Source organism: Pelobates fuscus, chromosome 1, assembly GCF_036172605.1.
Source record: "Pelobates fuscus isolate aPelFus1 chromosome 1, aPelFus1.pri, whole genome shotgun sequence".
Classification (NCBI taxonomy): domain Eukaryota; kingdom Metazoa; phylum Chordata; class Amphibia; order Anura; family Pelobatidae; genus Pelobates; species Pelobates fuscus.
This window is the reverse complement of record NC_086317.1, coordinates 101,574,547-101,591,676: the sequence shown is the minus strand read 5'-3', so window position 1 is coordinate 101,591,676 and position 17,130 is coordinate 101,574,547. Positions and strand designations below refer to the sequence as shown.

At 37.9% G+C, this 17,130-nt stretch overlaps 1 protein-coding gene across 8 annotated transcripts in view; it reads right to left on the bottom strand.

Annotated features, from left to right (window-relative positions):
• The window catches only part of USP9X (ubiquitin specific peptidase 9 X-linked), a 119,719-nt gene that overhangs the window by 38,839 nt on the left and 63,750 nt on the right, over positions 1–17,130 (bottom strand). For 3 of the 8 annotated variants that reach the window (XM_063450119.1, XM_063450118.1, XM_063450121.1), the window contains exons 4-13: positions 16,524–16,603; positions 15,274–15,386; positions 13,397–13,615; positions 10,795–10,910; positions 9,373–9,624; positions 4,704–4,842; positions 4,100–4,252; positions 3,381–3,485; positions 1,831–2,046; positions 980–1,164 (exon numbers count right to left, since the gene is read on the bottom strand). In XM_063450119.1, coding sequence (XP_063306189.1) covers positions 980–1,164; positions 1,831–2,046; positions 3,381–3,485; positions 4,100–4,252; positions 4,704–4,842; positions 9,373–9,624; positions 10,795–10,910; positions 13,397–13,615; positions 15,274–15,386; positions 16,524–16,603 — 1,578 coding nt within the window. The remainder of the gene's footprint in view (positions 1–979; positions 1,165–1,830; positions 2,047–3,380; positions 3,486–4,099; positions 4,253–4,703; positions 4,843–9,372; positions 9,625–10,794; positions 10,911–13,396; positions 13,616–15,273; positions 15,387–16,523; positions 16,604–17,130) is intronic. The other 5 variants (XM_063450122.1, XM_063450124.1, XM_063450123.1 and 2 more) reach the window with 3 other exon arrangements.

Below are 17,130 nucleotides of genomic sequence, written 5' to 3'. Positions count from 1 at the left end.
AATGCTACACAAAGTCCCAACTGTGATAACATTTTTGCTCTAATAAAGCCTATTAAATATACGCATATATAGTTTATGTATACTGTACAAATTATCAGGGATACAAGTATATTAAAGTGCACAGGTAAGGACCAATATGGTTTGATGTTACTTTATTGAGAATAAAAATATACTCTATAAATTCTGCTAATTTATTTGCTGGCAAATATATATAGGAATGGATGTATTTGTAAATGTATTTGCATTTATATATTTGCACAATGTATAAATTGAGTCTATAACTACAGAAAGTGAACTTCTAATGCGCAGGGCGTGATTTCATTGGAATTTAGATATGGTGAGATGAGGTTTCTTGCTTATCTCAAGATGTTAAAGAGCTTAAACCCAAAGTGTTGAATCTGGCCAAGGATCGCTCTGCCTATATAAAAAATAAAATAAATAAAAATATCGGACGCAGTCCAAGGCTTGAATCAGTAAGCCTTGAACAGGGGTGCGGCTGATGGGCTGAGAGCGCAGCTTATGGGTAGCTTCCCACTCGCAATATGGTTTATAAACATACATCCTTTTTCTCAAGCTGTTTTGTGAATGGTGAGCTACTGACAGGCTGATTTAAGGCTCGGACTGTAGGGGATGTTCGTGGGTAGAGCAATCAGACTCTGGATTCAACATCTGGGTTTAAACAGCACGTTGGAAGTTTAATCTTTAAGGTAAGCCAGCGCCTAGGGATCTCCTCACAAAATAACCTAATTACGATCAAGTTGTTAAGGTGCTCAAAGTGTCCCCATTAATTACAACACAACACATGAAATAACATGTTGAAGAAAACAGTCTTACAAAATATGCATGTTGCTCAAAATCTTAATATCACCAACCTATATCTGTTCAGGAAATAATAGCACTATCTGCATTATGGATTACTAAATGAAACATCTCTCCTAGCATTTATTGCATTAGGAAACAAAAAAAAAAAAAAGCATACCTTAAATTTTGAGGTGCTTCGCCAAACAAACTACAGATTTCTCTAATTTGTTTAAGTGCGGGGATAACCCACTTTTCATTTGTACGCAGCTCTTCTATAAAGCGATCTATCCACTGAATCTTCTGAGTGTCTCGATCCTTCAATGGAAAAGTTATAGTGAGCCCTTTGTTCCCAACGTTATGGGTCTGCATTAAAGAGGAATTAACACTTACTTTCTATAAAACTATACATTATACAGCTCTCTCCTCTGAGTAAAGAATCTATTTTCCAAAGTGTGGAACATAGTTACTGAATTATCCCACCAAGTACATCATCAGATCCCAAAATGGTTTCAAAATCTTGGCACATCCCGATTTATTATGAGGGTTTCTGTAAGCCTTGTTTGCTAAAAATGGTGCACTTTTTGGAATCAGATGCGGAACTGAGAAGAATACATCAGTGTGTTATCTTACTTTACTCAGCAGGGGAAGCTTTATAATGTATCAATTGTTACTTCTAAAGTTATTATACAAGTGTCACTTCCCCTTAGACATTTCATCCAAAAAAAGTTTAATCTTTATACTTTTTTTTTTTTTAAATTACAGAATTATACCAGCATAGCTATATATTTAAGAATAATCATGCACTAATTTAAACTGTAAAAATATGGTGCATCCATTTGATGTTTAATGGTTGAGCATTTTCAATGCAATAGATGTCATACTCAAACAGAGATATGAAATGCAATGCTCTTAAGAGTCTATTTGCATTATGTTAATTATGTGTCTGTTTAGAAAATACTGTTCCATGCAACTTCAAATAAAACAATCAACATAGCGCAGAACACTACAAAGATAAAAAAGTGAACCTACTTTACCAACCTGCGAACAACTGTAATCCAAAATTTTTATATGGGCACTCAAGGCCTGGTCCATAATATCGACAGGAACATCATCACTGTGTGCCAAATTCCATAAAAGGTTTAAAACCTTATGCGCCATCACACCATCTTTGTCATCTTCTGCAAGGCGTCGTATTAACTCTAACAGTTTTTCTCGTTGCTTTTTACTTGCATTTGTCCAACTTGCCTGGAAATTTAAAAAATTAAATAAAAAAAAAATGTTTCCACTACAAAAACATTATTAAGCACAGACATAAATAAGTGGGGAAGATAAAAATGTAACACATTGCATTATAAAATAGAATTGTCCTTGGCAAATTGGATGGTGAAACCCAACATTAATGTTTACTGCCATTTATTTTAGGACTACTGTCAGAGTAACTCTCCAAGGGTTATTCCATTTCAATAATTTGAAGTGGTCATGGTTCCTGTGGTATGTGCAGCATTTTGCCAGGAAATGCTGCACATAAAGCATCTAACCTTTCTGCTGTTGTAAGTGTAACTCCACCTCCTGTAACATCATTGGGATGTCAGCCAGCCAGCCAAGAACTGCAGCTTCGGGCTGGCGAATGTCAATTCAGTGCATATTTCATTGCACAGAATATCCCTCATTGGCTAAGAGTGGTAATCCGATTCTCTCAGTGGGTATAATGAATAGAATAACGGTTTCATTTTGGTGTATTTATGCAATTTAAAGCGGTATGAAAACTAAAAGGGCTACTTTACGGGACATGTATCTGACAGTATTCATTGCACTTGAAAGGCATTCTCTCAGTAGTTATTTCAGCCATCTTATGGTTTCCCATAGACACTTACACAAATATATATTGTTTAATCTCAAACATTGTGTGTTTGGCCATCCTTCCAGTTGGATTGATCGCCTTATAATTGAATGCTTACATTCTAACACATTATGCTCGTTTTCATTTCTTTTGCCCTATACATCTTAAAATGTTGACCAATTTCTGTTACTTGTTCCGTTACATATTCATTGATTCAATCACATTTAATGACTAAAGTACTGGAAAACCGTGTATGAGATCAGTTAAAGTCTACAGATATTAGGTACACTTTGCGGAGCCGATATATATAACAAATTCAATACGTACATAAATCTGCACACACCAGTCAAGCCATAAGACTTGCTTTTTTCCCACAGAAGTCTCACATTTGCCGCACTGTTACTACTGCAAGGGATTCTGGGTGGGCATATGCAAATAAGTTCAACAAAGAACCCCCTTTTTGCCTAATTATTAATTTTTAAACATTGATTCCTTGGCGTTTATGTCTGCTGTATACAACAGCTTTAAAACAAAAGGCAGGAAGAACACAACACCTGCAAATTGTAAATTACTGTGTATTTGTGCGTTATATCGAGATCGATATAAATAATTGATCTCAATGACACACAAATACACAGTAATTTACAATTGACAGGTATTAAAGAGTGTTTGCATGTTTAAGACCTGCATTCTTCACCCCTGTTTAGAAAAAGAAAAACTTCCCACTAAAATAATTTACCTTGAAACAATCAAAAAGGTGGTCAAGTTGTTCAGGAGAAAAATCCCACGCAAGCTTGGCCAGGAGATCATGGACATTTTTCACAATAGCTTCATGTTTTCCTGCCTGAAACCAAAGCAGCAGAGATAAGATATTGCAGTGAAATGGAATTCGTTCTTCCAACTAAATTAGTTACATTACAACAAGTATTTAACGTTTTACTTTAAAGGAACACATCAGCACTAGAACAGCTTAATTGGAGTAAAGTTGTCATGGTGAGAGGTCCCTTGCATTGGCTTACCTCAAGGGGATAAATCGTTAACAGTTAAATACCAAAGTGTTGACACAGTCACCCGGGTTGCTCTGCCCAGCTATTTCCACTGATGTCAGAAGCTCGAATAAAGAACCTGCTGATAGGCTGAGTGTGTCAGCTGATGTGCTTAGCCTACCCGTCACAAAACGTCTTGAGTAAAAATATGTATGTTACTCAAGCCGTTTTAAGAATGGGGAGCTACGGATAAGCTCAGAGCATTAACTGACACTCTAAGCTGAACAGTAAGCCCAGTCCATGGCTTCCTGAGATAAGCCTCGGACTGAAGCGGAGATAGCGCAGAACAATTCAACACTTAACTGCTCATTAACAGCTTAATCCCTAGAGAGAATTAGAACAGTACTGTCAATGGATTCAAAGGTACATCTTATGAAGAGACATTATACTGAAAAGTAACAAGTCAAACTACCTGTGCTGCCCAAATGTTGTCCAAATCCTGCAAAGTTAGGGCTTTTTCCTTGATAACAAATCGAAGAATCTTCTCTAATTTCTCTACATATTGAGGCTGATGAAGACTATCTCGTAAAACAATTGATAGTATATTGTTCTGCTGGATCCATTCCTAATTAAAAAAATAAATAAAAATAAATAAATGAAAAAAAGATTCAAATACTCAGAGCAAGGAAAGCACTTTAAAATATTTCAGTCAACATACTACAACAGTGGTTCTTAAAAGATCCTTTTCTATCGCACCAAGTATTTTTTTTTTTTAGCAACATATGAATTTTACTGCAACATGTGAACTTCCAGGAACCATTTTTACAATCCCAAACTCTGTTTATGCCCCGTAGGGTATTAAATACATATTACAAATATCACCAGGAGTTACTTACAGTGCAATACCTTGTTCCTGGAAGGCCACATGATAATTTTGTACAGCCTATCCTAAGGCCTAAACGGTACCTGTTGGTGTTGAGGGAGTGCAGATAGATGAGGGTAAACGGTGTGATAACACAACCAAAGCAAATTAGGTCCATGGTATCTTGTGGGCAACACGTAAGCATTTTACTTACTGCCATTCGTTCTGCAGTTAGCCACTCCTCCTCCTCTGGATTTCCATGTCTGTGCGTATAGTATGACACACTGGATATTACTTTGTTAACTTCATTAAGTGCATTCATTTTTCCATTAAAGGAAGAAATTTGTAACAACCTGCAACACAAGTGTACCATTAACATGTAGTGTATTTATTTGTGTTAAAAGAAATAATCGAACAAATGACAGAAAGAAAAATCGTAGAAAGGAGTGGGGAAAAAAAATAAATAAATAATCACTTTAATGTAGAATTGTTACAGTCCTGTGATGAAAGTTGGAAAGGAAGTGTAAATATTTTTCAATGATTATATCTGTTAAAGCCTGAAAACAAATTAACACAATTAACCCCTTAAGACCGCAGGACGTACTATGCCGTCCTTATTTAGATGGCTCTAAAATCCGCAGGGCGGCATAGAATGTCCTGCGGTCTTATGTACTTACCCGGTCGCCGGCGATCCCACGCCGGCGATCGCGGTATGGGGGACTTACCTGGGAGCCCAGGGAGTCCCCCTCCATCCTCTTCGGCCCCCCAGGGCCATGTGATCGCGAGGTCCTTGCGAGGACCCCGCGATCACATGGACGACATAGCCGTCCATGTCAATGCCAGCAGGGGGAGTGCCTGTAATGACAGGTACTCCCCCTGCTGTCTGAAATTCAAATAAAATCCGTTAAAACAGTGTAAAAATAAGATTATATATACTTAGATCATATATATATATTTATTATATATATTTATTATATATACACATAAATATACATACACTGTCTACATGTATTTTAATATTAATATATACATAATTATATATATATATATATATTAATATCAAAATACACGTACAATGATATTGATTAAATATATATAATTTTTATTATATATATATTTATATATAATAAAAAATAAATATATAAATACGTAAAAATTAAAAATACAAAATAAATAGATAAAAAAATATATAAACATGCGAAATTTCGTTCTAACTGTATTTTAAAATTAATATATATATTGATATCAAAATACATGTAGAACGAAATAATATATATATCTATATACATAAGTATATACGTATATATCACTAAATATATACCTATATATATAAATAAAAATATATATATATATATATATATATATATATATATATATATATATATATAATAATTCTACGCATATATTTATGTAATAATTTTACATAATTAGGTAATTTTATTAATTACAATTAGCGGGACCTGCCTGACAACCCATGCTGAAACTATAGGGAATTTAATTTGCTAGCACTATATTTAACCCTATAACTTTCCAAGACACCATAAAACCTGTACATGGGGGGTACTGTTTTACTCGGAAGACTTCGCTGAACACAAATATTAGTGTTTCAAAACAGTAAAATATATTACAACGACGATATCGTCAGTGACAGTGACATTTTTTACACACAAATGGCACTTACACTGACGATATAATTGTTGTGATACGTTTTACTGTTTTGAAACACTAATATTTGTGTTCAGCCAAGTCTCCTGAGTATAACAGTACCCCTCATGTACAGGTTTTATGGTGTTTTCAAAAGTTACAGAGTCAAATATAAGGTTTGCGTTTCAGTTTTTTTCACATTAAAATTCGCCAGGTTGCCTTTGAGACCGTATGGTAGCCCAGGAATGAAAATTATCTCCACGATGGCATACCCTTTGCAATAGTAGACAACCCAGGGTATTGCAAATAGGGTATGGTTTTTTTTTTTTAGTAGCCACTTAGTCACAAACACTGGCCAAAATTTGCGTTCAAATTAGTTTTTTGCATTTTCAAATATTAACACTAACTTTGGCCAGTGTTTGTGACCAAGTGGCTACTAAAAAAGACTGGACATACTCCATTTGCAATACCTTGGGTTGTCTACTTTTGCAAATGGTATGCCATCATGGGGGTAATTCTTATTTCTGGGCTACCATATGGTCTCAAAGGCAACGTAACCAATCTGGCGAATTAAATGTGAAAAAACTGAAATATGTAACATGCTATATTTGACCCTGTAACTTCCCAAAACACCATAAAACCTGTACATAGGGGGTACTGTTTTACACATGAGACATCGCTGAATACAAATATGTGTATTTTATTGCAGTAAAAGCAAACAGTATTATGACATTCACAGTTAGAATGTCACGTAGAACTAAAAAAAATTAAAAAAAATCTTATTTTCTCTCATTTTTGTAATATTTTTTTCATATTAAATTATGTTCCATACCTAAATATTTGATGTTAAACGAAAGCCCTGTTTCCCCTGAATAAAATGATATATAATAAGTGTGGGTGCATTTAATATGAAAGAGGTGAATTACGGTTGGACAGACATGTAGCGCAAATGCCAGGTTTTGTTTACGTTTTTTTTGGATCACAACTTGTACATTTGGCTGCGGTCTTAAGGGGTTAAAGGATCACTATAGTGTCAGGAAAACAAACTTGTTTTCCTGGCACTATATAGTCCTTAGGTCCCCCCCACCCTATGGGCCCCCCCTCCCGCTAGGCTGAAGGGGTTAAAACCCCTTCAGCCACTTACCTCCACCCAGCGCCGGTGACCTCTCTTCCCCCTTAGACGTCAGCTCCCAAGTGGAGCCGAATGCGCATTCAAAATGCCTATAGGAAAGCATTTCTCAATGCTTTCCTATGGAAGTTCTGCATGCTCAATGCGATTTGCGCATTGGGGGAAGCGCCTCTAACGGCTGTCAGGAAGACAGCCACTAGAGGCTGGATTAATCCTGCAATGTAAACATAGCAGTTTCTCTGAAATTGCTATGTTTACATCTGAAGGGTTAAAACCTGGGGGACCTGGCACCCAGACCACTTCATTGAGCTGAAGTGGTCTGGGTGACTATAGTGGTCCTTTAATGAAAAATGCATCATGGCAGTTAACTACCCATTGACTAAAATGCAGCTAGTCCTTATGCGAAAGTAATATGGTACATCTTTCATAGCTTCAAATTTGTGGCCATTGTTTTACTCAAATAGGTAATGAAAATATTTATAAAATAGTCTAAAGTAACTTTAAAAAATGAAAGCAAAATATTTAATTTGACAATAATAGACCACAGCAAAGAAAGAAAGAAAGAAAAGCTTTCTTTGTCTACGAGAGACTATGTAGAGATGAATCTGCCCCCAAAGGGATGATCACCCTCCTGTATGCTCATCTTAGCACGGAGACTAAGGAATGGGGTAAATTGACGTACATTGATAGATGGGAGCTGGACCTCGGGGAGGAACTAGAAGGCATCGAATGGCAGGAAACCTGGGAAGCAACCAAGAGCGCTTCTATATGTGTCACACAACAAGAACAGGCATGGAAAACCATGCTCAGATGGTATACTACCCCGATAACTTTGCACAAAATGCACAAATTAGATTCCGACGACTGTTGGAGGAGCTGTGGTTTCCGGGGCACGTATCTCCACATGTGGTGGGAATGCCCGAAAATCTGAGGTTTTTGGAAGGCTGTTGAAGACCTACTGAGGCAGACATTCGGCAAACCCCTCCCCTTAGACCCATGGATCTATCTTTTAAATAGAACTATAGAGGGATGGACGAGAAGGGAGCAGAAATTAGTGCGGACGATAACCTTGAGTGCACGTAGAGCTGTAGCAGCGGCGTGGTTAACACCTGGGGGACCGGAGTTCGGGGGGGTGATCTCTAGGATAAGGGACAGCAGGATCATGAAAGATCTCACTGCCAGGATGAGAGGAACCATAGCGGCTTTCCAGAGGGTTTGGGAACCGTGGGACAATAGTGTCCTGGGCTCTAGGGATGCTTGATGGGATAGAATTATGATTTCTACCAATATCCGATACAGCCGGATCGACGGTGGTCGGGAGTTCCTTGGCTCGTTCGCCTCCCCCCCCCCCCCCTCCTTTCTTATTTCTCCTTTTCTCCAATCCTCCTTTTCTCTTTCCTTCATGTTTTTCTTCTTGTTACATGAGGGTGTCTTCTTATATTATACCTTTTTCTTATTAATATTGTCTCAGTTCTCATGGACATTGTTTTCCTTCCTAGCACAGGCATATGTGTCCTGATGGAGAGATGGGGATGCCTAAAGCTCACTCCTATATGGGTACAATTAAGGCTCCTGTTCGGGGTACAAGGCCTGATTAGCAATACAACGTCGCTGACGAGAGGCAGGTAGTCTAGAATTCCAGAGGTGGGTTACCTTTCGGGTCACTGTTCTACCCTGAGCTCTGGAGGATGTTATATAACATTGTATACTACTGCACAAGCTTTATTATTGAGCTGACATCGCTATACCTCTCATAAGCAACAGCAAGGCATTTAAATAATGTAACTATAGAAAAATGAAAATCCTCGATGGGGGGCAAGTGATGTGGAATTCATCAAGTGGCTTGTCGTACTTGCTGATATTGTTATTTCTGTCTGAGTTCACTTATATATTGGCTTCTGCGCAAGCCTTCAAGTTGTATTAACTTGCATTACCTATCGTGTGCAAAAACAAAAAACATTTTTTTAAAAAAAAGGAAAAGCTTTCTTTGTGTAATTACAATTAACAAAGTACGTTTTGATCTGTATTATTTTATTATTTTGGATAAATAAAATCATAATTTTTTTTTTTTTTGAAAAAAATCCATAACCATTCTAAATTAATAACTTACCTAAGTATCATTTTAAGTCTAAATATTTCTAAGTTTTTGACAGTTTCTTCTTGTCCTGGTACACGGGAAGCTAGATTTTTAAGAGATTTAATTATCATAGATAGAGCATCATTTTTGGCTTCATTCTTTGCTTCTTTTTTCAGCTCATCGTCAGTTAAATTTTCTAGAAACTGAGGAACCATTTCTATAATTGGAAGAAAGTATTTCTTGACTGTGTGAAGTGTTAAAAAATCATAGCATTGTCCAAATGGCCTAAAATACAAAAAGTGAAAACACATTTTAGCAACCAGTGCTGTAAATCCACCGAATTAAAATTAAACGCACAAAAATCTAAAACAAGGGAATCTATTACTTATCAAGGCTTAAACATTTAATGATATTTCTGCAAACCGTACAACTATTTGTTGATCTATATATCCACACATATTTAAAGTCACCAAACTTTAGCTTAATGAAGCAGTTTCTGTGTTTAGATCATGCCTCTGAAGTTTCACTGGACAATTCTCTGCTATTTTTGTTTCTGTTTATACAGTCCTAGCCACACCTCCCCTGACTGTGGCCGACATAACCCGCATGAACACAAAATGGTTTCATTTTCAATCAGATGTAACTTACTTTAACAGTTTTTATCTCCTGCTCTGTAAATTGAACTTTAATTATATCCAGGAGGCTCCTGCAGGGTCTACTATTAATAGAGCAGGAGATAAGAAATTTTAAATTAAACGGAATTTGCAACAAAGGAAGTGTAAGCATTAGATTACAGGAAGTGTTTAGGAAGGTTGAAGTCACATTCAGGGAGAAGTGACTAGGTCTGCATAAACAAACTGATGTAACTCCTAAATGGCAGATAATGGAGTAGAACTGCAGGGACATGATTTATACACATCAAAAAACTGCCAACATTGCTTTGGTGACTCGTGCCCCTTTAAGCATTACAGGTTCACAGGTTGACTGATATCCATATTCCTTCATCATCAACCACCACCAGTCCCTGATTTCATTCGAACTAACCTTTTTATTTGCAATGACCTATATTTCGACTACACTTCATTACATTTTTAATACATTACCCACACAGTCAGTCCATAATGCTAAGTTTTACCACTGGCCCAAAGTTCCAAAATATTTCAAGTTCAGACATGAAAACCGGAACTTCAACACTATCCTTCTTTCCTCTTGTGGAAATCTCTGTGCATCATAATGTTATTTGTTTTGCCTCCTTGTATTTACAGCAGGCAATATAAAATATAAAACTCTGGTCAGAATAGCGGCTTTACAGAGCAGTGGGTGGTGATTTAGTATCAAAGGAATCTAAAACTAGGAAATCCTTCTTGTGCATCAACAAGCACACAGATTAATATCTATATACATTTCATACAAAACAATGTGGAAAGAAACTGTAAAATTAACATTTTAACTTACTTTATGAGTGCTGCAATGATTTGGACATTCAATGCTGAGCCATTCATAAAGCGATCATGCAGTATCTGGAACCCGTTTAATGTGCCAAACTTGTTTATGAGGTCTACTAACCAACCCTGGAAAGTAGAAAAGGTACAGGAATACAAATATATAAAGCCACATACACTAAACATGTGATTAAACAATACCAGAACACGTGTTTTCCAGATAATTGAAAGGATACTCTAAATAGTAAAACCACCACAGTGCAATGTGATAATTTATGGCAGGAGACCACTGGTGCTGTCCAGGAAGTGGTCAAATAATGTATGAATGGCCTGACACTTAGCTGGCTCTGTCAGATACCCATGGTCCTGCCGGTCTGCAATGTCATGCTAAAGGAGAAGTTCATACTTCCTCACAAGCATAGCAACTTTGGACACGTTAGAGTCATGTAAACATCTGCTAAGTGTATTGCTGTAGACAGAGGACAGTGGGTGTCAAATAATTATTAAACTATTTAAAAGAACACTATAGCATTAGGATGCAAACATGCGTCCCTAACAATATAGTGTTCCAACCAGTTAGATGAACTTCCCACTCCCCTAAAATACATTAAAAACACAAGTGCAACTTTGGCTGAAAACAAAAAAAACGAGACTTACCCGACAGAAACTTCACCCCCCACCAGAGGATACAATGGGGCGCAAGAACAAAAAGACTCAGCGCCCAGAGACCCCTCGCTTTCAAGATATCCGGCTCTCCTTTGAAAGGCCCGTGCCTCGGCCGCAAACCAACTCATCAGAATCGGAATTCTGCTCCCTCCACGAAGAGAGATATAAAGAAACTCCTGCTGGACCTCAAGAGTATGGAAAGAGGACCTTTAGGTGGTCCAGGCAGAGGTGTGGAAAGTCCACAACGAAGTGCGAGCTATGGAGGTGAATGAGGTTGCCTGGGAAACCCAACTACAGGAAGCCAAGACACAAATGCAAGTACAGAGGCTAAACCGAACAGTGACAGTGCTGGAAACACGGCACTGGAACAGGAGCATACGCCACAGGGGGATTCCTGAGGCGATTGGAAACAAGAGGCTGCTACAATTCACACAGAGCCTTATCAACACAATGGGAATCAGGGGAGGGTCTACCCCACCACAGATCACCTCGGTGTTCAGAGTCCGCAGCAGCACCAGAGGGAGCCAACAGGGACATCATAGCAGTGACACGCGATGTGACAGTCAAACGCCATAATGAGCTTTTCTAGAACACAAGGGACTATAGTCTTTGAGGGCTGTAAAGTGGCCATATATGGAGACATTCCGTTCCCAGTGCTGGTGGGAAAACGAAAATTGGCACCAGTGGCCAGGAAACTTAGACTGTTCAATGAAATATCGATGAGGAATGGAAGGGTCCCTTGAGGTGACCGTTGGAGACACATCCCATACCCAGACTTCGGCAGAGGATCCCAAGGCGTTCTACAAACACCTAGGCCTGCAACCCCAAACTCCGCCAGAGACATCCTCCAGGCAGCTTCAAGCTGGCGGATCAAAGGCCGGGACAAACATGGTGCAGAGACTGACCAGGTTATCGAGAGGAACTGCCTCCTGGCGCTGAATTCCAGACCACAACTCACAAGGGATGGGCGAGGCAGAGGGAGCGATAGTGCCAGGAATACTGCTTTGTATTTCTGGCACTATAGTAAGCCATTGAAGCCATAGAAGACAGGACACAACACAGGCCTATGTTTAAGGGTGTCCAGAATCTAAAGGGGGACGTCAAATACTGTTCCTGTAGACTACACGTCTGAAGGGTCTACACCTAGAGAAGGGGGCATCTTTTTAACCCCTTCATAATACCCTTTTATTCCAGAAGTTTGGTCCTTAAGGGGTTAAAAGTATTCGACAATCTTGACATGGCATTAGTCATTAAGCTTCATACCTGCATTTCCAACAATCAACAGAGAGGGAGCACACTGCAAAACAAACTATGACAGACACATGCTATTTCTAAAACATCTATCTCTAGTTCTTGCTATGCTAGTAGATATTGTTTTTATATTATTGCACCAGAGAAGTGGACAGTTATTGCAATAATGCCAAATAAAAAAAAAAAAAAATACATGTCTCTCAAATGAATATAAAACATTAAGTTTATGTCATACTTCCTTAATATAAAAAAAAATTCCTTGATGATGGTAAATCATTAAAAAGGTAGCGCAACTATATAAAAAGGTTGTAAAATCCCATGAAACAAATACAACATTAATAATCTGGTGTATATGGGGAGAACAAGGTGTACTTTATTTTAAAAACAGAAGAGTGAACTATCAACCTTTCTTATTTTAAAAGGCTTTAAGCACGCAGCCATCATGAAGATTAGGAATATAATTTTTGCCACGCTCATTGATGTTTAAAAGAAACATCGCACAAGTTCAAATGATAGCTCCAAACACATGTAATAACTCAAATATTACCAAATGTACTGTCCAATCAATGGTAAAGCACGCAGCAAACAAAATTTGAAATAAATCAAAATAATAATGATATAAAACCAGTTTTATCTGTTTTAGGCAAGAACTATATGAGCTGGTACTTCATACTCCAGAAATTTAGGAGAAGCCTCACCTTTGGTGAACGTGGATCAGGAGGACGAGCAAAAAGTTCATCTTCCGCCAGCTGCACCCCCGCAGGAACAGTCTCCGACGGACGTGTACCATTGTAGATATGAAATTTACAATGAGGATTTAAGGCCATAGCAAGAAGTTCAAGAAGAGGAAACCAGTCCTGGGAAAGCTTGGCCACACACAGTTCCACAAGGCGGTGGGTGTTGTTAATAATACATCTCTAAGGGATGGATGCAATAAAAAATTAAATAAATAATGTAAGTCATAAACAAATCTCTGAAGTCGCAGAAATATACATTTATACCCCTACTAGTTTAGCATTAGTACTGCAAGAGACACCCAAGTAATAGCAGAAGAAAAAAAAAAGAAAAAAAAAAAAAGATACTTGCTGACTGTTATGGAGAGGGCTACAAGAGAGACTGCACATCCCACCACAATGACTTACAAAGCACAGTTCAGGGGTGTTAAGCAGGCAAACACTTGTAGGCTTTTTCCTACTGGCAAATTCAGATGGTAATTATGAAAAGGTGACAATTTATAAAATAAAACGTGAGGTGCGCTTGATAAAATTTTGCAGCTATCCCCAGTGCAAATGAATCATCAGATTTCGCACAAAAAACAGCTTTACATAAAGAATTGGGGAGCGCAAATAATCAGATAAATGTCAGCCTTTGGTCACACTGCGATAGCTAGAACATTAAGGTTTATCAGACTTCAGTTTAAGAAGAGCTGTAAAAGTATCATGGGGTGACCAAAGGATGATATTTATCTGTGATTGTTATTTGCGCTCCCCAATTCTTTAATAGTTATGTAATTTATAAAATAGCTTAAAAGAAAAACTTTAATTTAAATTTCTATTTATTTTTTTATATTATGCTTACTATAAATCAATCATGAACTGCATGATGACTTTGAATGCTAGTAGTGTTTCACATTAAGTAGTTTAACCAATAACATTTAAAATAAATATATCAACCTGGGAACTCTGGAATAGTTGTGTAATCATTATTTTAGAGGACTTCTCAACGTACAACATCATGCAGGTGATGTATAACAGTAAGTTTTCTATGGGTTTATGGCAGAATGCTCCTTTAAGATTCAGATGTACACTGTTCGGCCATAAGAATAAAACCAGACAGGTGAATAAAATAACACTGGTTATATCGTTCAAGGATGGGATATATTAGGTAGCAAGTGAGCAGTCAGTTCTTGCATTTCATGTGATGGAAGCAGCAAAAATGGTCAAGAGAAAATATATAAAATGCCTTTGACAAGGGCAAAATATTGATAACTGGGTCAGAGCATCCCCAAACAGCAAGGCTTGTGGGATGTTCCTGGCATACAGTGGTTAGTACCTACCAAAAGTGGTACAAGAAGGACAACCAGTGAACCGGCATCAGAGCAATGACAGCCCAAGCCTCACTAATGCACCATTTGGGCCAATCACACATAAGAAAAAAACAGGCAAAAAAACTTAAGCAATGTTATTAACTTCACCCGTCAGTGTTTTTAATGTTGTTGCTGATCAGTGTACATGTGAATCTTAAAGGAACATTCTACCATAAACATATACATCACCTGCATACCATAGGACATGTTCAGAGGTCTTGTGGAGTCCATGCCTTGACACATCAGAGCTGTTTTGGTAGCTCAAAAAGGGGACCTACACAATATAATGCCGGTGTCTTTAATCTCATGGCTGATCAATGTATGTGTTTATGTATTAAACATAATATCTTTATGAAACATGTTGACTGAGTGGAATATTACAGACATTCCAGTGCAATTTATTTCAAAAAGAAAAAAAAAGTTTGAAATAGTTTAAAATACTTAAAAAGTTTAGGTTGCCAACCTACTATCACCAACCATGCTACTTACATGAATCTCAAACTTCCAGCCACTCACTGCCTCATCAGTGAGAATTTTTGTAAAGGATATTGTTAGCCCATCCCGAAAGAATCGTTGGCAAGCTTCACTTTTCACATCAAGGCCTACATGAAAAAGGATGAAAGAAAGAAATATTACCACTAAAACAAATTCTAATAAAAGTAAAAACATTTTAAACGGCACGTTCACTATCTTAGCGACTGGAACCCAGCCCACTCCCTGCAGCCCCCCCAACTGCACCACAACCATTTGTGACCGCAGGACATGTGCAACTTACCTTCTCCAACATTGTGCTAGTCCAGTCAGGTCTTCTTTCACAGTGCATCCATCTTTGAATTTCTAAGATGGAAATTCCATTTTCTGCCCTACACCTTGGGCTGTACATCCAGGTTTCCAGTGGATCTGTGTTGACCCTTGTGATCGTGCAAGAGTCAACACAGAGGGTCCACAAGGAGTTGCTCCTGGAAAGAACACAACACTGGAAGGTGTTTGACAGAAGTTGAGAAAGTGTGGTGCGTTTGTCAAGCTAGAAGGCCATTGTCAACTTTGTAAACTATAGATTATACATAAGTCCCTACTTTTCCTCATGTATAGCTTTGAAAAGAAGAATCCTTTAAAAAAAAAAAATGTCTGGTCATTTAGTTAGAAAAAGAATAGAAAGCCGCCAATGACTGAGTGTCTCAAAGATTGAAAGTCACCCAGTCATTACAACAAGCAGCCACAGGGTGATAGCTGTTTATACTTCCTCATGCCCAGCTTGCAATGCCATTGCTGTCCAGTTGCTAGCATGTTGTACATACACCCCTCTTCTCTTCATTCCTCCGACATGGTGTTTCCCCCCTTGGCCCCACAGTGGGGCTCCAAATAGTAAAGGGACATTTGTGGCCAGCAATTGGGCAAGGGGACTCATTGCCTCTTTCGGGCCTAACCAATGGTCAGCGGATTTGGGCTTGATTAAAGAACCAACAAAGCCTCCCAAGTCTTTGGATTGGAGGAGATTGTGGAAAACGGCAATAAACATGGCGGACAGCTACTGCAGAGAAGTCCTGGAGCTGTAAACGAGTCAGGTAATTTTTACAGGACACCTATAGTAAATGTTATTTTCCTTTAACTCATGGTGGGGTGGTGATGGGGGATGACAACACACAGCAAAATAGGGTTATTAAAACTATAGAATTAGGAATACATTTGGTAAATAAACTAAAATTACGTAGCTTCAATGAGCAAAGTACAAGCTTTACCTTTTTTACTAAGATCAATAGCAGCTTCTAGAAGAACTTCTAATTCACCTTTCGGCAAAACTGGAACAACCCATCGAGGTCTAGAAAAAGAATGAAATTTTTTTTTTAAAAGGGTAAGATTTTTTGCTAAAATGCCATCACCTCCAATATGAGAAATTCCCTTTGAGATATTCAAAAACATATCTTGACATTTCTATAAGTCTCAGACTAGATCAATGAAATTGTCATGTGATGCAAACCGCACAGAATTACTGTGCACATAAGTAGAGGAGAACTGACACAGTACAAAGTAAAATAAATACATTTGGTACAAGCTCGGTAACTGTGGAAATGTTATGCTTTGAACTAGGGTACATCTTTAGATCACATACAAATAAAGGGTGATAGTGTGTTAATGATTCAAATAAATACAGACACAGAAAGACTAGCATAAAATAATTGAAAAGAATCGATGCATTCAGTATGCTCAGCCACAAGACTTCGCTAACATCTGAGAAGCCAAAGTTAGACATCATCCCAGATTTAAACAAAAATATCACAGAGTGAGGTGGAACACAATAAGATTCTATGAAGCAGTTACAATAGAATGGTAAAAACTGTAAAATCT